The following is a 23,758-nucleotide window of genomic DNA, read 5'->3' as shown; positions in this document are numbered from 1 at the left end:
AGTGGGAGAGATAATCACTTGGAAAAAAAAATAGGAAGGAGGAATGTTATTTTTACATCACCTAATATTACTGTACACAGCCAGTACAAGCAACAGTGATGACTAATGCAGCTCGCATTTATTGTCCAACATGCTACTTGATCCACTAATGATCTGTCCGTACATCAATCAACTGACCACAGTTGCGGTTTATTAACCAGGTTGCCATTCAAATAACACATCAATGTTTGCATTCTGGTTTGGTGACAGCATTATATTGTTTAACTACATACCTTCGCTGTGGTAGCCGGCAGACAACACCTCATCTGTCTTAGAGCAACGACTCCTTGAATCACCCCGGGCCTCAAATTTTCGTGGTCTGCTAGCACTCCGTTTTCGGTCCAAAACTCCTCCCTTTCTGTCTAAGACCCCGTCTTTTCTGAGAGTGTGGCGCTGCACTTGATCGCTGTCAGGGCCTTTAACAAGTGAGTAACAACCAAAGACACTATTTGAGTTTTAGAGCAGTAGTGGTGCAACATTAACGTTGAACCGAGGCACTGAAAACACTTGATAATGAGCTGCTCATGTGTAAATGAACACAGTGCCTTACTTTAATGCTTTACTCCAAAACACTCAAGCACAGATTTCTTTAATTATATCACAATATTTGCTATTTGATAAATAAAACTAAATCAGATCAACCATTAATTGTGGAACCCCAAGTGGGACATAAAACAGATCACATTAAGTTTACTTCTGTATTGATCAACTCAGTGCTAATATACCTAATATTGTCTAAACTGTCTTTGATTCTGACGTACCTGTGGTTTCTAGGCTGCTGTGGGAGGCCGAGTCGTTGTCTGGGTTACAGATGACAGTTCCCTGGGAGTCAGAGGAGAAGTGGGAGGCCATAGACTCGTGGTGGGAGTGTGAATGCTTATAGCTGTAGCTGTCTGTGGAGGAGTCTGTCCGTGTGTCACTGGAAATTGACGGCTCACGGCCTGACAAAACAAACAGAAGATCTGATGCTTGGAACCCATATCGCTTTAAAAATTAGATTCTGGAGTTTTCAGTCAAAAGATGTGACTGGCAAAAAAAAAAAATTTGAGAGGTGACAGGGCACTGCTATGTATTCTGGGTGGATGTTTACTCTGGTCAGAGAAGCCCATTCCAAGTTTCTATTATGTTCTGGTCCCTAGATATAGCTCTGATATAACTATGATGTAGCACAAGATTTAACTCTTAGGCGAAGTTGTTGTTTTGTCTTTGTGTATTAACCTGTGCACCATTTATTCATGAGTATTGGCTATGTTTTATGGACAGGCCACTTATGATGAACTCTAATACCATCTATATTTTTGGTATATATATATATATATATATATATATATATATATATATATATATATATATATATATATATATATAAAAGCAGACTTCGGTAGTTCAAGTAGCTCATTATATTTACATCATATCTTCTAATGAAATATATGGTTATTACAGCTGCTGATTCTTTACCTTAAATTTAACCATTTTTATTTTTACATGACAGTCTCCGCAAACTCTACTAGAGATTTGTCTATAAAGCAATGCACAGATATAATTATTATAATCAGTAGTGAAATATTACTCATTTTGTTATGAATTGAAACATCTGCTTAACTATGTAAAATTTCCTCCTGAAGGTGCACAAAAGAAATATGCAATAAAATAAATTGGACCAGTAAACCGGCCTTATGCTGGTTTGCAAGTACCTGAATCCTCACTGTCGTAGTATGCTTTAGTGTAGTGATGAAGGTCTAGACGAGAAGCCAAATCCTGAGCTGACACTGGCGTCCCCCTGGGGTCAGCATAGAGCAGCAACAGCGGCTGGTAATGCCCCTTTATACAACGGGACACCACATCCTTCCACTTGGGCCCAATCTGTGAGAGAGAAAATAAAAAGGCATATAGTTTTAAAGCAGTGTAAATAATACATTTGACAGTTTTTCCTAAATTAATCCCTTAAAAAGCTTAACCAAATATTACTCTCACCTAGCTTAAAAAACAAAAACAAAGCAAAGACCAGTTGAAATGTTCTGGCTATACCCTGAATAACAAAGATGAGAATGAAACTCAAGTCTGAAATATTTCCGTAAGTTTCATACCGATCTTACCCCCAAGACTCAAACTTCCCAAATGGATGACTTTCTGTATGCTCCCTCCATAAACAGACAGGATGCCGAGCGAGCCTCAGTAACCGACAAGCATGCACGAAAATGTGGAAGTGTGAGCGGGACAGTGAGCTTCAGTGTGTGTGGTTGTTTGCGGTGGACTATCATGGCGGTTTCTGTCTGTAGGCCACACCCTGCCACTGTCCAGCTGGGGTTGTAAACAATAGTGGGATATCCTTGTTTTCAGACAGCTTTTGTAGGAGCTCTGCGCAGCTCACGTGCAGGTCAGCATTGGCTTGCCAGAATCCACAGAAAAAGCTGCTTCGTTTGCAACTGTCTAGGATCCACAGCCCTGCACTGCTATTAAGAAGATACAATTCTGCAAGTTCAGAACTACAGGAATGACACATCACTCTGAGTGACAATACACACATTATTTCATTTTCCAAGTAGCTTTTATGCTTGCAGGAACTATTCAGTAAATATGTCACTGTAATAAGTAGGGATGGACCAATATATTGGTATCACATCAGTCATCAAAGAATATTAGAGATCGGTATCAGCTGATAATGAGCATTTCATTGAGCATTCTCATTTTCTATATTTTGATATTCAGATTATCCTTGTGGCCTTCTAATTCTTACTGAAATATATATTTTTTTAATTATCAAAATTAATATCCATTTGTCATACCATACATTGTTTTATTTCTTATTTAGGTAAAACAGTACAGAATTTTAGTATTTAGTTCAATATTTTTATACTTAATTTTTTTTTAGTATTTATTAGTTACCAGTCATAACATGGAAAATGCAAACACTTGGGGTCAGTAAGATTTTTTTGAACATTGCTGAAATTATTTTTCTATCTGAACCTAGTATCTACTGTTTACTGTAGATACTAGGGATGGGCATTCGATTAAATTTTCGGGAGAATTAACGATCGACTATCGATTAATCATTAATATTTTTATTATATAATTAATTATTTAATTTTTATAATTAAAAAATGCAATGAATACAAAAATACAGCGTGTTTTTCCTCGGTGAGACCTTTATTACAAGATAAACTTGTGGCAGACAGTTAAACTATGTTCAGAAAAACCGAACATGCGAATATGCGCGTTCATATGCGGTGCTCTAAAGCAGCGGAACCTGTAGCTGCGAGCCGGCGTTCTTAAACAGAGACCTCAACTGTTCCAAAATAATAATAATGATAAAAGAATCATGTTAAACAATAACATAAAAAAAACATAATAATACTTAGATCTGACAGTTTTTGTCAAAATGTAACTCAAAACAATCCAAGCCAGAAGAAAAGGCCAGATATTAGCCTTCATAAAAATTACACTAACTTAACAAATTATGCTACTTAAAGCCCCGTGAAAAATAACTAACTTTAGTAATTAGCATACAACTACTGCACGAGTCTACGGATTTTTGTTGAGAAATATAAGCATGTTGACATGATCTGGGGTCAGATGCGACCGCAACCTGGTGACCGTCAGTCCAGCCGCCGAAAACACCTGCTCTGAGGGAACTGACGTTGCCGGAATGCACAGGTACATCATTTGAATCGTGGCCGTGTTGTACTTATACACGGCAACGCAATGTTTGCAGTTAACTATTTCGCTTTTTAAATCAAAATGGTCCCACGCCACACTTCGCCGTGACCTCTTCATGAAGATCACAGATAACCGAGTAGGGTGTCAAATATTGCACCCTGGTGGTAAAATATTTAATTGCTGCCACACAGTGAAATTAACTTAATTGTTTCAAGACTCACACTACGCAACGCAACCTGCATTAGATAAAAAAATGCATTAGATTAATCGATAACAAATGAACGTGATCGAAGAAATTCTTACCAATAAATTATCGATCGTCGATTAATCATGCACATCCCTTGTAGATACTGATCAATTTAATGCATCCATGTTGAATAAAAGTATTTAAAAATTTGAACGTTACTGTATATTGTTAGCATGTGCCAGATTTGTGCGTAATAACCTACTGACATTCACTTGCTATGAACATTGTGCCATTCCTGTCTTTATGTTATGACCATATACAGAATGTGCACTAATGACTATTGACATACATTGAGTTACTGGCATGTGCACATATACCTGCACACACAGACACACAAACACAGACTTCTAAGTGGTGAGTCAACAAGCTGTCGAATTATGTAAAACGGCACACACACATACATTCACCCACCTACCCACCCACCCAACCACCACATGCTGGGAGCCTGTGGGGCACTGCTAAATAACGAGCCAACACATTGGTCTATGCCACTTAATGATTCTACACAAACTCCCCGTGGACAGAGCAAGCAAGGAACATTAGATCAGGGCATGTATAAATAAAGCCATAAGAACAACCCTGGCAAACCGGCGAGCTAAGGGCGGCATTTTTCACATTCAATGGTTACACAAAGCCCAGATGATTACCTCTTTCACATGAGCGTCATCGAAGTAAATCCACTTGCGGATTTTGGTTTGGAAGAAGAAAGTAGAGTAGTGTTTGCCATAGTAACAGACCACGCCTACAAGGTAGAGCTCCGCCTGTTTGGCCTTGTCCTCTGTCACTCGGTAGAACAGCTATGGGTGAAACGAAGGACGACAGGTCACTTATTACTCATAAATACAAACACATTCACATACACACATAAAAGTAGATCCCCAACCAAACCATTACAAAGATTACCTATTTTAAGTGACCATGAGATCTTTCAGAGGCATTAAAAACATCTGTGATGGAGATTATCAAATCACCACTCTTGATCTCTAGATGTATTTCAGTTTAAAATAACCATTTGTTTAGGCCTTTTGAAATGGTTTACATTTCACATTGACACATGAACCCAGTACTTAGTGAAATGCAAACCCACTTAGGACACCCTGTGCCCGCCCTGTGTCCTAAGTAAGCCCGGAATCAGGGGCAGAGAGTTGTTTTTATGAGTCATTGTCATTTACGCAACAAGTTTGACAAGTTCTGCCTGTAATTCCCATGTGCATCACAGTGATCTCAGAGTTGTAGCACTGCTGTTTGGAGCCGACTGCATTTATCACCATCTATAACGTCAAAAGCTTCTGTTTTCAGCTGTGGTTTTGTTCATCTATCAGCTGATCTATATCAGTGTAATTGTTTGTAGTTTGTGGGATATTTTAACAACTGGCAGGATGCATGTCTTACATCTCCGAGCCGCAGGACGGTGCCCAGGCTATGAATGACGTCTTCTGCTAGGTCAGAGTGGTCTGAGTCCCACACCAGGCCAATGGTGATGATCTCCGGGGAGTTCATCAGGACACGTCGTATACGGAGCTTCTCTCCACAGTTGCCCTGTACAGGAGAAAAAGGGAGAGGAACATATACACACATTTGCAAATGTCTCGACTCCACAGCAGAGAAAGTATTGGAACCGTGCTTTCTCTGCTGTGGAGTCAAGACATTTGCAAATATGATTAAAAGATGAATATGCAACAAAACTAAAGAATACCACATTTTATTATTAGGTCTTACATGTTTTACCAAATAAAAAGGACAGCACTTTTAATGTTCATTCCACTATTTGATGTGAGTATAGGTATTGAAACAGTTGAATTTAAGGCAGATGTATAAGATTCAAAGCTAATATTTAGTTGCAGATCCCTTGCATGCACTCAGAGCAGTGAGTCTGCAACCCATAGACATCACCAGACTCTTGGTCTTATGCTTTAAAATGCTTTTCTCCATCATTTAATGCAGCCAATTCCAACTGTTACATGTTTTGGGGAGTTTCTGTCTTTAGTCTCCTCATAAACTGGTGAAATTAATGTTCAATCGGATTTAAACTTGGAGATTGATTTGGGCAATCTAAGACTTTGCATTTCTTTGCCCTGATATATTCCATGACTGAACTGGCAGGGTGTTTTGGGTCATTGTCTTGATCTAAAATTAAGTGCTTTCTAATGAGTTTGGTAGCATTTTCTTGAATATTTGTAGTCAAGATGATTTCGTACCCTTCCAAATTCATTCTGCTACTGCCATCTTACATTAAGTCATCATTAAAATTAAGAGGTTCTGTTCTAGAAACAGCCATGCATGCCCGTGCCATGACATACATACATATATATATACACATATATATATATATATATATATATATATATATATATATATATATACATATATATATATATATATATATATATATATATATACATATATATATATATATACACATATATATATATACATATACATATATATATATATATATATATATATATATATACATATACATACATATACACATATATACATATACATATATATATATATATATATATATATACATATACATACATATACACATATATACATATACATATATATATATATATTAGGGGTGTAACGGTTCACAAAATTCACGGTTCGGTTCGATACGATACACTGATGTCACGGTTCGGTTCGGTTCGGTTCGTTTTAGATACAGCAAAATGCAAAAACATCTCAACTTTTCAGAATGCCGCAAGCGCACCGCGGGTCATGTGACAAGAACTAACCAATCAGCTTCATCCTTTCCCATAACAACGTTGAAAACTCAGCCAATATGAAGGAACAGCTGATCGTAGTTGTATATGGATTGCAATTTTGAAATAAATTTAGTAGCAGAGCTACTGCAAGCGATTTTTAGAGCTGCAAATCCATTTATCCTTTGCTGAAATTTCCGCGTCTCATGGAGAGAGCACGTCATTGTTGCTTAGCAAAGACAGACGCCTCATGAGCGCTTCTGCCCGAGCGCTTTGGAAAGGAGGAGAAAGACGTGCTTAGCGTTTTCCACGCGTTTTTAGGAGCGATATGTGAACGGACCCTAAGGCGCTCGCTCACTCAGCACGCGCTGAAGGCTCATTGCAAAATGTCTAATGCATTTAACAGACCAGAAATATAAGATCCTAAAATAACCAACAGGTCTGGTGTTTGGGTGCACTTTGGATTCCCTGTAAGCTATAATACTGGTGTCTAAATGCTGCAGGCATAGTTTGTTGCGTGCATGTTTCTCCTTTTTTTCGTCTTTTCCCAGATACTGACACAATAAGGTGATGTCGGCGTAAATGAGTAGACATGTTTCAAGTATTCACGCTGGTGTTTTTTTTTTTTTTTAAGCAATGAAGCAACCGCGCGAAGCCCTCACTATATAGGATTTTAGAAAGAATGCAGAGCACTAGTGTAGTGTGCAAACTTACCACAGTGTGGATTTCAGAAAGTGTGCAAAGACTTCACGTGCACACTTACCATAACATGGATTTACAAATAATGTTCTAAGGAGGGGCTCTCATGTCACTCTGATCGAGCAGCTCATAGATGGAATCATGCATCTCAAACAATATGTTTGAGAGTCATCTTCTTTTTCTAGTCTGTTAAACGCATTGGCCATTTTGCAACGAGCCTTCAGCGCGTACTGAGTGAGCGAGCGCCTGACTGAGTCATAACATAACATAAACATAAGTTGGTGTTTTTTTCTTCTTCGGGAGTGTCAGGGGCGTTGCCTGTTACGTCGTTTGGGTTATTGGGCTACCTTGTTGAACGCATATCATTATATTTCTCTTTTTTTTTTTCCAAATATAATTAATTAGTCTTATACTTATACACTTATATTATCCATTACCATTAATTCCCATTCCCCCTGCCCGAATTTACACAGTCCCCCTAATACATATCAGAAATCACAGATGAACACCCATATTTTGCGTGTGTGTTTAGGTTGCATGAAGCATGTCTGAGGGTCAAGATAACATGTCTGTTTTTAGATCTACACGGATTGTTCTTCAGCTTTCAAATGTGTCCATTTCAAAGGGAATTCTTGCCATAGTGTCAACCCAAAACATGTTTACTTCCATGAATACTATTGAACAGACAAACATAAAAGCTAAATATCATCTACTAATGTAGTAATTCATTATTATATGAATGTTGTATATGAAAATCAGAAGTCAACATTGAATCTTGGTTTATGCTTGAGTTAGAAAAAATTACATACTTGCCAATAGGCTTAAAATAATAATAAAAAACTTGTTTTACTTTTGAATACAAGAAGTTTCTTAAACTCAAAATATGAAATATGATAAAAACAGCAAGGTGAAAAAATGAATACAATTTAGAAATGGTTTGTATTTTCATACATTTTAAATAATATGACATTTATTCCTGTGATGTCAAAGCTGAATTTTCAGCAGCCATTACTCCAGTTTTCAGGGTCACATGACTCTTTCAATGCTGAAAACAGATTGTTTAATATCCATTGTAAAATATTTTTGTCGAAACCATTATACTTTTTTCAGGATTATTTGATAAAATTGACAAAATTAAAAATAACAGTATTTATTTGAATTAGAAATCGTATGTAATATTATATATCTCACACTTCTGAAGGAAGTATTGGTTTTGTAAAAAAAAAAAAAAAAAAAATTATGTATATATATCTCCATCCTATTGACTTATGTTATTTTGCCTCTGAAGTAAATATATCTTGTTTTTAGGATGTTTAGATATTTTTGCTGGAAAACAAGACAAAGATACCGTTTAAGAAAAATCTTTTTTGCAATGTGATAAGCTGTCATCCCTTATCTAAGGAAATCCTGATCTGACATGAACACAATTGTGCGTGTTTTGCGTAAAAAGTTGGTCCTCCTCAGGGCCACGAGACAAATTAACATTCCAGTGATTGCGTCCTGTTTTGACCCAGCGATTACTTAATGGCCACAATCCTATTCAAACTCAGACTAGCGCCACACACACACACACACACTGTCCCAGGCTTCATTATGCCTAATTAGCACTTGATTTGATAGAGCGGAGTGTGTGGCACAGTGTGGTAATGCTAACCGGGCAGTTGCGCAGGTCTCCCACAGTGCTTGCGTTCCTCAGCAGCTCTCCGAACATGTCTGGGGTGGGCTTCTCCCGGCACTCCAGCATCCGCACTGCCTGGTTACTGTAGCATAACCAACACATGTCACACATTAAGATAGCACAAGCAATACAATGCAGCACTCATATCTGTAATTACGGGTGAAGTGTTTGTATTCACTGGCTTTGATTTAACAAACACATCAACAGCCTATAATTACTATATCAATTTAAAAATTAAAAATGAAATTTGTAACACTAACCTAAACAATTTTATGAAGTGTTTAAGGTGTGTTTGTGTACAGTGTTTTTCGTATTCAGAAGGGTTTTCAGGCAGGTCACAGTCCAGACCGGTTTGATCTGACTGCTGCAGCAGAGGTCACTGCATCTCAAAGACACTGCAACACTGCAACACTGCATGCCTAGAGCAACATCGCAGCTCAGGCAGGTTTCAGGGAGACAGCCTTGCCAATGTCACAATGTTACCTGGACAGGCTCCTCCCAGGGAGAGTGTGTATAGACACAGAGCGACACGTGTCATAATCGGAAAACAACGCCCTCCTTGTCATTTCTGACTTATAACAACAAACAGAGCAATGCTAAAAGCTGCTACGTGACAAAGGTATACAGTAAACAAGCTAAAAAACCCAGAGCTACGTTTTTATAAGCGGTCAACCCATAAAACGAGTGTTTAGGACACAACAGTAGAGCGCAACATGTCATATTAGTCTGAGAACTGCGCCCCACTGGAGGAAAACGTAATCGGCGACAAGACCATTCATTATTTTTAACCACGTCAAAGGATTATTTCACCACCTTATGTGAATCTGAGGAGGGGGAGCTATATTAAGAAACTACATTTTATTGGTCTATGCCAGTGCCCCTTTTCCTAACCTTCCTTTTGTTTGAGAAATGATTCAAACTGAACAGCCTTACTTGAAATACCCTGACATCTACAACTATCTGTGTCCTAAAAGTTTGATTTTTGGGGGGGGGTCGACAATTTATAAAAACAGTTCTGGATTTTTTTCACTTGTTTACTGTACACCTTGTCACTTATCAGCTTTTAGGCATTGCTCTGTTTTTTGTTATAAGTCAGAAATGATAAGGAGGCAGCTTCCCGCACAGTACTTGGGTTCAAAGACACAGGCAGTCAATGTCCTTGTGTAAAAGAAAGCTCTTCTGCACTGCAAGGTCAGCTATTTTCATAAAAAGCCTCCTTAATCACAGAGCTGCATGCTGGAATATTCATGAAGTCCTTTCATCGCTGTTGTGCTTACAAATGTTTGTTCACAACGCTAAGTATCTGCTCCACTGGCAGGCTGAATGCAGTAATCCAGAGTTCATCCACAAATGCACAGCTCTAAAAGTGGATGGTGACAACATTTGACTGCAGAGTTGAAGGGGAGCTGCTCTAACGTGAGGCTCGGTTTTGTATCTGGCCGCTCATCACCCATGATTAAAAGCAGTGGCACTGCTGTCCAGGAGACCTAGAGTAATATTTAAGCTGGCAGTTGCCATGTGCTCTTGGCCATTGAGGGAATCTCTCTCTGTTCTGATTGATTTCACTGTGTTTGATGTGGCAGGGAGCTCATTTGCTCAGCTGGAGAAGAGTATAGGACATGATGTTTTCTGTGCCGTTACACAGTGTGGCCCTTTTCGGTCCCAGCTCTCAAAATGACCTCATTCTTTAGCATCACTCATTTTTGTGCTGCAGGGATGATTTTACTCACCACAGAGAGGTGGTGGAGATGTAGTGGACCATCTGAATAAAGGGCAGGGGGTCTGAGGAGGCTCCACATTTGCCGCACACACACTAAATGAGAACAAAAAAAACAATGTCAGTTTGTATAGAAAAGATTATTGAACAGATAGAGTGGTAAACATTATTTTATATTAAAAACTTGGTGTATTAGGGTTCCGACACAACACAAATTAATTAATTAACAACTGATGGAATTAATTTCTATTATTTTCATATGACTTTCCCATGACATATATGAACTTTAATCATCTGATGATGTTTAAAAGTGAGCACAAAAACATTTTTGTGCATGATACATCAATGCATACTATTATAAAAGAGAAATGATCAATGTTTATTTATAAAAAATATAAAAAACATTTACTGACGTGCCACGTATCCCAAACCATACATTGTTTTTTTTTATCACCTAATATTGGGTGTTATTCAGAAATACATTCTAGTAAATGCTTTAGCAATGGAATTCATAGTGCCATCAATAAATATTGCTCCTTGTTTATAAAGAGGCTTTACCTGCTCAAAGAGTGTCATGGCAAACTTCTGGTGAGGGATGCAGTGTTTGGCTGTGCAGATGTCCTCCTTGGTCTCATCAGAGATGTGAAAGTGGATCCTCATGAGGATATTCTCCTGTGTGAGAGACTTATTGCTTAATTATTACCAATCAGTGTGCTTGAATCAAAATCTCACCGAAGAGAAACGGCATACATCTGTCCTGCATGTCTCATGTTAATTGATACTCGCTGTCTAGTGGGTGTTTACAGAGTCTGTGAATAACAGCATGCTCAGCTCTTTTGGCTGAGGGATCTAGCTGAGAATGTTGGGTTGGGGGAAGGCTTGTGTTCTGTAAAGAGATGCTGAAAGTTCACAAAGCAACTGCCCTTCACCAGTGCCTCCAGTCTTGCATAATGACCAGACAACAATAGCGGTTAAGGGGGGTGCTGGAATGAACATTTGCAGTTTTTTGGTGGCAGTTCTTACTGGTCAGCACATTATATGATGTTGCTAAACCAGCAGTAGAAAGTTGAGACAGGGAGCCATTCTTTATCTTACATGTTATAATGCTATGGCCTTTAAAATGAGCCATTAGGAGAAGATTAATCACTGCAAAAAATAGGATGTGTGTGTATGAGATTACGGAGTCAAACAAAAAGGTTTACATTTCAGTGCTATCAAGCATCCTGCCAAGAGACAAGAGATAAAACTGACATGCAACCAAAAAAAGAGGGACAGACCGATACAGGGCCGAGAAGATATCAAACACCTTCCTGCTACTTTGTGGACTCAAGAGCTGAGCTAACAATGTTCACAAGAAATAACTGCACAATTTCCTCTTCAAGAAAATCTACCTCTTGAGCAGTACGGAAATAGAAAGAACAGCAGGAAAGCCTGAATGTGCTATGAGGAGGAAAGCTAAAGAGCGATGGCGAAGAGTCAAGAGCTCTTACGAAGCACTCAGCGGCGTCGTCCATAATGCCGAGCTGGAATCGCTGCTCATCCTGGAAGGTTTTGGCCAGAGCGCAGCGGAGAGCATCAGAGGGCAGCACCTTCTCACTGCTAAACTGGAACTGCGCAAAAATGCTCTGAAAAACAACCACAGCTTTCGATTAACGTTAAAGAAAACATCAGCACCAGCTCATCACACAACTTCTTTCAAAAATTGGCAAAAAGTGTACCTTTATACAACAGTTTGTCACCCTCTATCAAGTTACAAACTGTTGTATAAAGATTTAAAATCTCTTTCGAATGTGATAAGAGAAAATTAATATGATGTTAATCATTACATTTGTTTTGTTAACGTAGCCAATAAATACAACATTTTTATATAAAAAAAGTAGCATGACAAGCAAAGATTGACAGAGTTTTTAAAAGTAATACAGATGATATGACGTGGACTTTTTATTTTGGGGTGAACTATCCTATTAAAAGCAGTATTTTTTTCCTCTTAAACCACATTTAAACAGGATAATGAAGTGTCTCCTTATATACACGAACACATCCAAGATTTCAAATGCTGTAAAGCAAGACATGTCTGTCTGCAAGACTTTACTGCAAGACTGTGCTGAATTAAGAAACTCCTCAGTAAACAGATTCATTACAGGATTAGTTTTTCTCTAAAGGCTGAAAACTCTGAGGTAGGAAAGGCACGGCACTTGTGTCACTGCCTCTGAAACATACTGGATTAAAGTCAGAAAGACACAGACAGCTGAATACAGAGGCAGTACCAGACCCATGAGAGCGTGCGGACAGGCTGACAGACATATTGTCCCAGTCCTGTGTGTGAGAGCAGACAGGCCGCCCCCTACTGCGCTGGCACAGGGCTCAGGAGAGAGATCTCTAATTTCCAGCTGAGTTATAGAACTTTTGATGGAAAGCGCCAATGGCAATCCTGAACATTAGAGGGAATCTAATATAAGATGAGTGTAAGGGAGGGACTGAAAAGAAACAAAATGGAAAAATAAATGGCACAGCAAGAGCTGAATACACGCAATACTGCTTGCCACACAGCTATAGATAAACACAGGATAGCTAGTTTTTATGCATATCTATTCCTTCAATGTCATATATTTGATGTTTTTAATAGTACGTCAACATACATACAATGGTCTGCCAATGCTTAGAAGCAGACAAAATGAAAGAGCACTGATTCAACACCGTTTTATATATACATATAAAAAGATGAAACAAGAGATGAAACAAGTTACTATCATTTTGGATGTTCAGAAGTGTAATGGAGTTGCTGGGTGCAGTTCTTTATAGACTTAGCAAATGAAGCCATTAATTAGTAGACCCAACATAAAGGGGAAAAAAAGTTTTGTTGACCACTGACTTAGAGATATTTTGATAGAGAGAGAAAGAGAGAGTGTGAGAGAGAGAGAGAGAGAGAGAGAGAGAGAGAGAGATTTTTGGAACATATGAGAGTGAGTAAATGATAGCAAGATTTTCATCTGTGGAAGAACTATGCCTTTAAACTAAAAATTTACTTTTATCTGTAAATAAAGTGGGTCAAGCTAATTACCTTTGCTTCTACAATTAAAGTTCACTATTTAATATTTGATAACATTTCAGAATCTTGAAGCATATACAGATGGCAGAAACCCATTAGCTTTCATATAAAAAGGGAAAGTACTGATTTAGAAAAGCTATAATGGAGCAGAGATCTCGGTCAGCTCCATGAATTTAATGCATCATGAATAAAGTCAAAACCTGATGGGCTCAGTGTTTTACCTTCAGAGCGCAGAAGATGCATGAGTCCTCCATACACTTATGTGTGGTGAGCTGCCGGAAACTTCGCCGGAAGATATCCAGATGCCAGAGGACCTACAAGAAAAATGTGCAATTAGACGTAGAAATGTTTACATCGTCCTCTGATGTTTGATGCTGCCTGCGCATGATATGAGAGTGCCCTGAAAGGCTGAGAAACGGTTGAATCAAGCATCAGACACTCAACACACCTTCTAAAATCCCCGAGAAGCTCTAGTCATCAAAAATGCATCAGGCTCAAAAAGCACTTGCACTGCCTGCAGTTGACTTTCCACCTCTTCCTAAGTGTCTCTCTCAGAAGGGCAAAACATCTAAAGAAGACAAGTCGGGTTGGAGATTTAGATTGAGCGAGTTGTATCTGACGCTGACCGACTCCTTTCCTCAACAATCTCCTAAATCCAGCTTTCTTGACACCCCGTAATACAATCTCAATAGCATGAAAGAAGCAATCATGTCTCACCAATCAGGCGTCAAGGATCTGATAAGCCTGTGCTCTGTCCAAGAGTTTGAAGAAACGGAAGCAGGTTAACAAGCAGAGGAAAGTCTGATAGTAAGATGAAGCTATGAGCGTGTTCCCTAGCTTTAGACTTTCATCTTGAGGAATGTATGCGTCTCCAGGTGAAGGATGATGCAGAATGTCAGCAGAACAAACAAAGACCTGCTAGCTTCCTGCTGGGCAGCTCACATGCACGCACAGACACACAATCATGCACACCTCCCATCTGGCTGTGCCTGGGAGGCTGTGGAGGTCGAGCTGACCCCACCTGCCTGCCATGAGCGGGGACTTTGTGTGCCATGGCCCCGATGCTCGCCCGGCAGATCTACACGCTTGCATGCTGAATTATTGAGAGAGCTGTCAGTCCCACTTAACACAACTCAGTTTCCCAAATGAATCCGCTGTCTAACTTTACCTTCACAGACGCCTTAATCACTCTAATAGTGATAAAGTCTGTCAATGAACTTCAGAAGTTAGCTGGCCTGTAAATCAAAACATTTAAGAGACCTGCCTATGTTTCAGTCAGAAAGTCTTAAGCAGGGCTGTCCATTTGGCTTACTTTGAACCCCTTTAAAATCTATAGTGCTGACAGAATCAATTTCAGAGAGTAATTTCACAAATCAGAGACACAAAGTAGAAAACATCTGTTTGACTGCGGTCGGGGCCGTGCGTGTGTCTCTGTACAATAAAACTTAATAGCACTCAACAGCATTGATCTCTCATGCCATTACGATCACCCTGTATGACCCGCTGACGCTCTTTGCATGGCAAGTGAAACTGTAAGGGAATAAAATGTATGAAATGCAATACTGTATTTGTTAAACACAAGACCTTATATGTAAATATTTCCTCAGGGCACGGAAATGTGCATCAGAGGACTTAGACAACGCTATCACAAGTAGTCATCACAGTCAAACTCAATATTTTTGTTTGAAATGCGAACCACATGGTCATAGAAAAAACTGGTTTTACTTGAAGCCTGACCAAGCAGTGCTTTTTGGGCTATTATATATAAACAAACAAAAAAATACACTAACTGCTCTGTAGAAGAAATAAATGGTGCGATTTGTGACCAAAAACCTTATATACAATAACATACATAAAGACATTTGAGTTTCCTACAATAACCATTGTTTTTGAAACAAAGTTCTGGTCTCCGGGTGCAAGTACGCAGGTCTGCAAATACGCAGGAACATTCTGAGCCAGTGGCCATGGACTAGCTAGTGTGTCCATGTCTCAAGTGGTCAACATCAGGGCACAGTGTCCCCTTCTATTGATTTGACGTCACTGATTTGACACTTAAGTTCTGGGAGCTCTTGTCATGCCACTGAGTTTGCCTCTGAGAATGTCGAACAACAAATCCTGCGTTTCATTTATTTATTTTTTTTTATCTGGAACTGTCCGGTAGAGTTTGTATAGGATGGGACAGGCCGTATTGATGAGAAGCCTGCAGGACCTTAAAGGAAATACAGGTGTTTACTTGACAACCTAGGTCACATCTGCTCATTAAAGCAATGTTATGATTCACCGTCATACTAAGTCGATTGTCAAATCTCTGATCTGATGCATTTTTTGAACAAACACATAAACTGCAGCAGAATCCTTCAGACAAGATCTTTATAAAATGGTCTTTTAGGAGAAGGGAAGCTGAAACTGATCAACCGTGGAGTCTGTCACTGTGAAATATGTGAACCGCAGTAGACCGCTGCTTGAAAGATTAGTTCAATAAGAGCGAGCAAAACTGCAAGAGTGCCCAAACTGGACACATCAGAGATAGCCCTCTGTAAAGAGGGACACCACGGCCCATTACTAACCATATTACATGCTTCAGATCAAAGGGATGGAAAGCAGACAGGAGGCAGGGCTGATGGAAAAGATAGACGGAAAATAACTATGACTGAATGAAACGAGTTACTTCCTTTAGCTCAATAAACATTAAAACAATGTGTGCGGTCTTGTAAAGACTTCTCTTCACGGAATATTACTATTTCACACCAAAAAGAACCAACCTGGATTTTACATTTTTTATTTTATATGTCCAAAAAGAAATTCCAGGTTGCATAAAAATATTAGTATTATAAAAGCAGCACAACTATTTTTAACATTGATAAGTCTTGAGTACCAAATCAGCATATTAGAATGATTTCTGACTTGCTACTGAAAATTCAGTTTTGCCATCACATCACAATTAACATTTCTATAAGATTAGTTGGCCGATTATTTTTTCGATTAATCAGATTCAACCCCTTATTTTCTTTATTTTAATTTTACTGCCAAAAACACACAGTTACACATTCTGCCCAATTACCTTAAAACAAAAGTGCTTAATTTATTAGACCAACTGTCATACAATATATAAAAATATATAAAAATTTTATAGTAATTTTTGGACAAATAAACTTAAACAACTAAATAGTATTTATTCACATAATAATAAAAATGGCCTCCTTTGTCTTTGATAGCAGCTTGCGTGCTTGCTGGCGTTGTTTATGTACTTTCTGACTAATTGGGTATCTGAATAAATCAAACACTATAAAGCACTGCCTTTCCTTCACAGATAACAGCAATAATTATATTATAGCTTTAAAAATAGCTTACTACTGTTACTAAAAAGCTTACGCATATTGGAGGTCTAACCAATACAGAAAGCTAAAACATTATTTTGGTTATAATCAATACTGTTAGTTAAGAGCAGCAGTGGCACAACCCTCACAAAATTGCATAAATTTGTTTCAATAAATGTTAAAATCAGTGCAGGCTATATAGTGAATATAGTTTAAATATCTAGATCAAAAATGAAAACAATAAAAGATAATAAAGACAAATAAAATCACAGCACAGGAACTTGTCGCGTGCACTTTGATAACAGTCAGTCTCTTCCTACTTTCATTTCTTTATCATGTCAATAATATCCTGTCTGATATAACATCACAATTTCTACTCTCATCAATTATTCGCACTGCATGTTAACTTTTAAACCTAAATATAAAATGTTAAACAACAGATATTTTAGCACAATGAATGTTTTTGTGCTGAATATGGAATAATGAGAATCGTTTATCGATTAGTTGTTGCAGCCCTAATTCCTATTTTAAAACCATCTTATTATAATACTTACTATTGTATTTTTCATCAAATAAATGCAGCCTGTGAACGCATACACTTTGTACAAGTCATTTAAACTCACTTTAGCTTGCAAACAAAAGTACAGTTTTTCGATTCAGATTTGACTAACCATGAGCTTTTAATGAAAATGAAGATAGTGGGAAGTTGGCTAAACATTTATGAATAGCCTAAAAACTAAAATTCCTTCAGCTGCAGCTGCACTCAACAGGAAGCTGCTGATTACACATCCTGACTCTTACCTTCGGTCTCAGAATCAGCAGGAGACCAGAAGATGTCAGCTTTGAAAACCCAGGCAGTCTAGACATAACTCTCTCCCTCTCCTCCCTTCAAACTCATTTATGCTGCATCTTTGGATCTTTAATCAGGAGTTTATTGATTGCATAACAGATTTTATTGAATGGCTGTTGAGAACTATTGATTTTGGGAGGGGTTTCTGGGAAAGCTTAAACAAGGACAACTTATTCTATTATAGGGCATGTAATGCCAGAATAAACATTTTTTTCACTTCATGTGAAAAGAATATCAAAAATAAGGGCTAGAGAACAATACTAGACAACTGATTTATAATTTTTTTGCATATTCGTCACACTTAAAAGATTCAGATAATCAAACTAATTTAAACATTATACAAAGAAATTGCAAGTAAATACAAAATGCAAATTTTAAATGATAATTTCATTTATTAAGGGAAAAAAGCCATCCAAACCTACCCTGCCCTATGTGAAAAATTAACTGCCCCCTCCTGGTAAATCGTGGAAGAACTGTGATTAACCACATTATTTTAGAAATTTGAGTTAAATTTCACTAGCCACACCCAGGCCTGATTACTGCCAGACCACCTGAATCAAGAAATGACTTAAATAGAGCCTGTCTGACAAACTGAAGCATACTTGAAGAGCTACACATCACGCCACAATAAAATAAAAATAAAAATCAAGAACAGAAAAGAAATAAAATAGTTGACATGTATCAGTCTGGAAAGGGTTCTAAAGCCATTTCAAAGGCTTTGGGACTCCAGCGAACCACAGTCAGAGCCATTTTCCACAAATGGAGAAAACTTGGAACAGTGTTAAACCTTCCCAGGAGTTGCTGGTCTACCAAAATTACTCCAAGAGCACAACAACGTCTCATACAGGAGGTCATAAAAGAACTCAGAACAACATCAAAAGAACTGCAGGCCTCACTTGCCTAAATTACAATCAGTGTTCATGATTTAACAATAAGAAAAAGACAAAAATGGCATCCATGGGAGAGTTCCCAGGCAAAAGCCACAACTGACCAAAAAGAACACAAAGCTCGTCTCACATTTGCCAAAAAATATCTTTATTATCCCCAAAACTTTTGGGTAAATATTCTGTGGACTGATGAGACAAAACATGATCTACTGGGAGGTTTGTGTCCCATTTGGCATAAAAACCAACATCATACCAACAGTCAAACATGGTGGTGGTAGTGTGATGGTCTGGGCCTGCTTTGCAGCTTCAGGACCTAGATGACTTGCCATAATTGATGGAAGAATGAATTCTTCACTCTATCAAAAAATCCTGAAGGAGAACGTCCAGCCATCAGTTTGCGACCCCAAGCTAAAGCGCATTTGGGTTATATGCAAATAATCCCAAACACACCAGCAAGTCCACCTCTGAATGGCTCAAGGAAAACAAAATTAAGATTTTGGGGTGGCCAAGTCAAAGACCAGACTTAAATCCAATTGAGATGCTGTGGCATGATCTTAAACAGTCCATTCATGCTCAAAAACCCTCCAGTGTGGCTGAATTAAAAACAATTCAGCAAAGAGAAGTGGGCCAGAATTCCTCCACAGCAATGTGAAAGATTCATTGCCAGTTATTGCAAATTCTTGATTGCAGTTGTTCCTGCAAAGTGTGACACAACCAGTTATTAGATTTAGAGGGCAATTACTTTTTCATGTAGTGCCAGGCAGGTTTCGGCACCTTTTTTCCCTTAATAAATGAAATCATTATTTCAAAACTGCATTTTGTATCTACTCTGGTTATCTTTGTGTAACATTAAACATTTTTTAAGATCCGAATCATTCAAGTGGGAAATATGCAAAAAATTAAATAAAATCACAAGACGATATATTATAATTTGTGAAGACATCATAGCCAAATGAACTCAAATTAACTTTGAGTTTATTGTCTTGCCATATTATTATGCCTCATGGCAACAGACAATCCAGCCGCGACGCTCCCTCAAACACCCAACCCCCCGAACCAGCCATAACCGACTCTAATTTGTAGCTTTAGACATATTATCAGCCAGCTAAGCCCCTTTATTTCCATATAGCTGATTATACAGTAATCCAAAAATAGAGGGTAAGTAATGGCAGGTTGCTCTGCAGGGTAATTACCGGCCAGGACAGTGTGCGTCTGACAGTTGTTTGTGGGGTCTAGTGCTGACAGTGCTTGAATCATCACTAAATCTAATGCAGGCTCCACCGAGCAGCACAATGGATAAAAGGCACAGCGGTTTCTGTCTAACAGCATTCATGCGTGAGGAGAGCAACGAGTAAAGAGTCAGTGCACCGTTCCTACTGCTGCCATATGCATCTAGCCGCTTGACTTGTTGCTTCAAATGGCTAATCACAAAAGGAGGTGGGTGCAATTTCTGCCCACGAGAGCAGCCATCTGTTGAGGTCATGCGTTGCATGAGTCATTAATTAATGAGAGAGTTTGCACAATATTTATCCTCACAGACTACAAGTAGAGCCTAACGGTTGATGAAAATAAAGCAGCAAACTCATGTGGGGTCCTCAAAGTGTGAGTCTAAACTCAGATACATCTCTAAGAGCACCAAATAAAGGTCTTGTTTAACTAAGACACTGTTTGTACATTTCAGAAAGACAATAATCGTATTTCTGAAGTATAAATGTAACATGTAAGATGTGTTTAAAGCATGAACATATGTAGTCCTACCTGGAGAGCGCTGTTCAGGAAGCAGCTGTTCTGTCCCGGCTCATTGATGAGCCCTTTGCTGGGGGCGATTGATGTCATGGTTCGTGGGGTGAATATACCCTGTAAGCCACTGCTGCCAGATGCAAAGTAGTTTCTTTTCCATGACATGGTGGAGAAAATCAATATCGCTTGAAACCCAAGTTCATCTTTCCAAAGTTGAGGGGAAATGCATTAGCATTGTATTCAAAAGATGTAAGAAGAGATTAGAGAATAGTTTTAAAAAAATATTAGTTCTGGGAAAATGTTTATCCAAGGGCGCTGGCTTCTTGTTGTCATCTTTCATCAGACAGAAAAAGCAAATGCCGTCTCTCGGCCTTGTTAACTGCTCTCTAGGATTTGGTTGTGGAATTTCACACAGCTATACTCAGCATTCTGGGTTGTGGGAGGTGGGGTGATCTTCACTACAGCCCTTAAACAGAAGCAACAGTGTGCAGATTGACGGCAAGTGTCTCGTCCTGTTGTAAGTAAGTGTGAATCTTCACAACACTGTGTATCTGGAAAAATAAAGAGAAGTAAAACTGTTAACAATGTTATCTCCTTACACTCAATTTAATTTAAAGTTCAAGTAATTTTCACACTGTGATTTGCAGCAGCAAAGTGACCTCAAAAGTCATTCATTTCCAATGAGTTGCTGATTTTAGTGGATCATAGAAAGTTTTACTTCATGCAAATGCACAGTGAATCGATGCATCAATGTCTAAAAGTAGTGAATACACAGGAGCACATATCATTCCTGAAATACTGTAGTCTAGAAGAGACAAGATGGATGATAAGTTAATGTTATAGTGTCTGATCTCCCTATTGATTTATGATTACATCACAATGCAATCTGTCTCTGCTTATAGTACATATAGGGATATAATAAAATGATGCAAATATATAACAAATTAGATCCATAGATTACATAGACACAATAAATTGAACTTTTTTTTTAGCAAGAAGACAAAATGACATTTTTTCTCTCATTTGATTTTCAAAAGCAATAGTATCACACAAATAAAATAGAATCCAGCAGCAGGAACATCAGCAATAGATAAATTACCTTCCTAGTCGTTCTTTATAACTTATACTAAACGCTAATAAAGCATTACAAAACATTTCTGAACCATTTCATCCAATTATTTAAAAGAACCAAGTCACAAGATGGAGACTCACAAATCAGACACTACTGTGGATTTTATGCATGTTTTACCCTGCACAAGAATAATACTAACATAACTATAAAAATAAAGCTTCTCAATGACCAGGGGAACCCACATAGTGACAGTGTGCCCAAAAATATAAATTTTATCATAATATCTTCACCGTAAAGTTGTTCTAATCCTGTATGACTTTGTTTCTGCTCCATATTTTAAAGAACACTAGGAACCAAGCAAAACTGTCCATCCTCATTTTATGTTCCATAGTATAAAGAAAGCCATTCAGATTTGGAAAAACAAGAAGGTGAATACATGATGACAGTACTTTGGTGTGAACTATCCCTTAGAGTCATTTAGTGACCAACAGCATAGGGTGGCCATATGCACAGCTCATAAAATGACACATCCCGGCCAGAAGGGTTGCACCGAATATTCGGCAACTGAAATTATTCGGTTGAAAATAGTTGTTTGGCCGAATAAGGGAAAAAGCAGAATAATATGTACCGAACAAGGCACGCACCAATGTAGCAAACATGTCAGCAAAGTGAAAGTATTTAAAACCATCAGAGAAAGACGCAGAAATCATTACAAGCACAAAGCACCTACAGCAAGAGAGTGTTTAGTGTTGCATCATATGTCTCCGATGAGAAAAGGGGTGGCTGATGCTGGTGGTTACTGCATGATGATTGAAATGGCGAAATGACCTCAAACGATTAGTAAATAAACTGCAGAATGTAAAATTTTCTAATGCACGTAGGAATTGCATGTATTCTGACAGCGTCCAAAGTGTGAGGAAAAACTGTGCTGAACTTTTTACTCGTCAGTTGCTCAGTAACATTTTTGCGAATTTCTAAAAAAGGCATGTGACAATGTGATACGCACGACAAAAACTTCCCAAATTAGTAATGAGAATCATTTATAAATCTGCATGCTGCTGTCAACAAAAAGAAGCACAAATCTTCCGGTGGGTTTCTTCCTAAATAAAAGCAGAGAAAAGCATCAACTCCATAGACATTGATAAATGATAGTATTGCAATTTTTTTTGTTGTTCTGTAAAATAAAATATTTGATGATGATTTATGATGATAATGATAATTACGCTACAACAGCTCTATTAATACATTTATTATAACATTCACACATAAGCCCCTTTCACACTGAGCTTCCAGATAATACACAGGTAATATCCCCGCAACTGTTCGCGGATCGATAGATTTTGGTTCATTCACATTGCCAATGATTGCCCGGAATGTGTGTGTGTTCACACACAACCGGTAAAGGTCTCGTAATGACACGTGACATCAGGATGTGACGTGTAATATATGACTCGAAAATGCTAGGCACGTTAACTTTCACTTATGCTGGCGAATGATCTCAGCTTCAGTGTGGATAGTTAGGAACTACCTGATCTCTGCTTTATTACAGTTTGCACATATTTTTTCATCACAAATGTTGATCTGTCTTCAAAACCCCTGATAAAAGAGTTGCACAGTAACGTGTGTCATCACTATGACACACCCTTTACAGCATTGGTTCTGGCTTTTGTTCACACAGAGCTCGTTCCGGGACTGAACCGACAATGTTACTAGGTCCCCAACCCAGGATCGATCCCGGAATAAATCCCGGGTCGTGTTTGCGTTCACGGAAGGAAGAAAAAATACATGCCTGATTCAAGTCTCAAAAATGGTCAAAAATGATTTTACTAACTTATTATTCATTTCAAGTTAAACTGTGCTTTGTATAATGTCTGCTAGAATGTAAAACAAAAAGTTCAAGTAAATATTTTTAAATTGTTCTTTTGTAAATGATTTTTTATTTGAAAATGAGGACAAAAGAGTAAAAATAATTTTAAATTAAATTTAATTAATTAAATAGTGAAAAAAAGGCAAAATAGGCCTACATGGGAGAAAATGTGAAAAACCATGTTTAGTATTCAGTATTCGGCCCAGTGTTACATTTTGTTTGGCTTCA

At 38.1% G+C, this 23,758-nt stretch overlaps 1 protein-coding gene across 9 annotated transcripts in view; it reads right to left on the bottom strand.

The window, feature by feature from the left end:
* Positions 1–23,758, bottom strand: part of LOC127970381 (inactive ubiquitin carboxyl-terminal hydrolase 54) — a 60,581-nt gene that overhangs the window by 11,490 nt on the left and 25,333 nt on the right. For 5 of the 9 annotated variants that reach the window (XM_052572934.1, XM_052572935.1, XM_052572933.1 and 2 more), the window contains 11 exons: positions 20,610–21,142; positions 14,019–14,111; positions 12,239–12,373; positions 11,307–11,420; positions 10,762–10,844; positions 9,008–9,113; positions 5,336–5,575; positions 4,591–4,740; positions 1,734–1,902; positions 801–980; positions 273–455 (listed from right to left, as the gene is read on the bottom strand). In XM_052572934.1, the coding sequence (XP_052428894.1) occupies positions 273–455; positions 801–980; positions 1,734–1,902; positions 4,591–4,740; positions 5,336–5,575; positions 9,008–9,113; positions 10,762–10,844; positions 11,307–11,420; positions 12,239–12,373; positions 14,019–14,111; positions 20,610–20,756 (1,600 nt within the window). In that variant the 5' untranslated portion in view covers positions 20,757–21,142. The remainder of the gene's footprint in view (positions 1–272; positions 456–800; positions 981–1,733; positions 1,903–4,590; positions 4,741–5,335; positions 5,576–9,007; positions 9,114–10,761; positions 10,845–11,306; positions 11,421–12,238; positions 12,374–14,018; positions 14,112–20,609; positions 21,143–23,758) is intronic. The other 4 variants (XM_052572939.1, XM_052572938.1, XM_052572937.1 and 1 more) reach the window with 1 other exon arrangement.

This window comes from Carassius gibelio, chromosome B13 (assembly GCF_023724105.1).
Source record: "Carassius gibelio isolate Cgi1373 ecotype wild population from Czech Republic chromosome B13, carGib1.2-hapl.c, whole genome shotgun sequence".
Taxonomy (NCBI): Eukaryota; Metazoa; Chordata; class Actinopteri; order Cypriniformes; family Cyprinidae; genus Carassius; species Carassius gibelio.
Note: the sequence above shows the minus strand (reverse complement) of the source record. Positions and strands in the feature narration are given on the sequence as shown.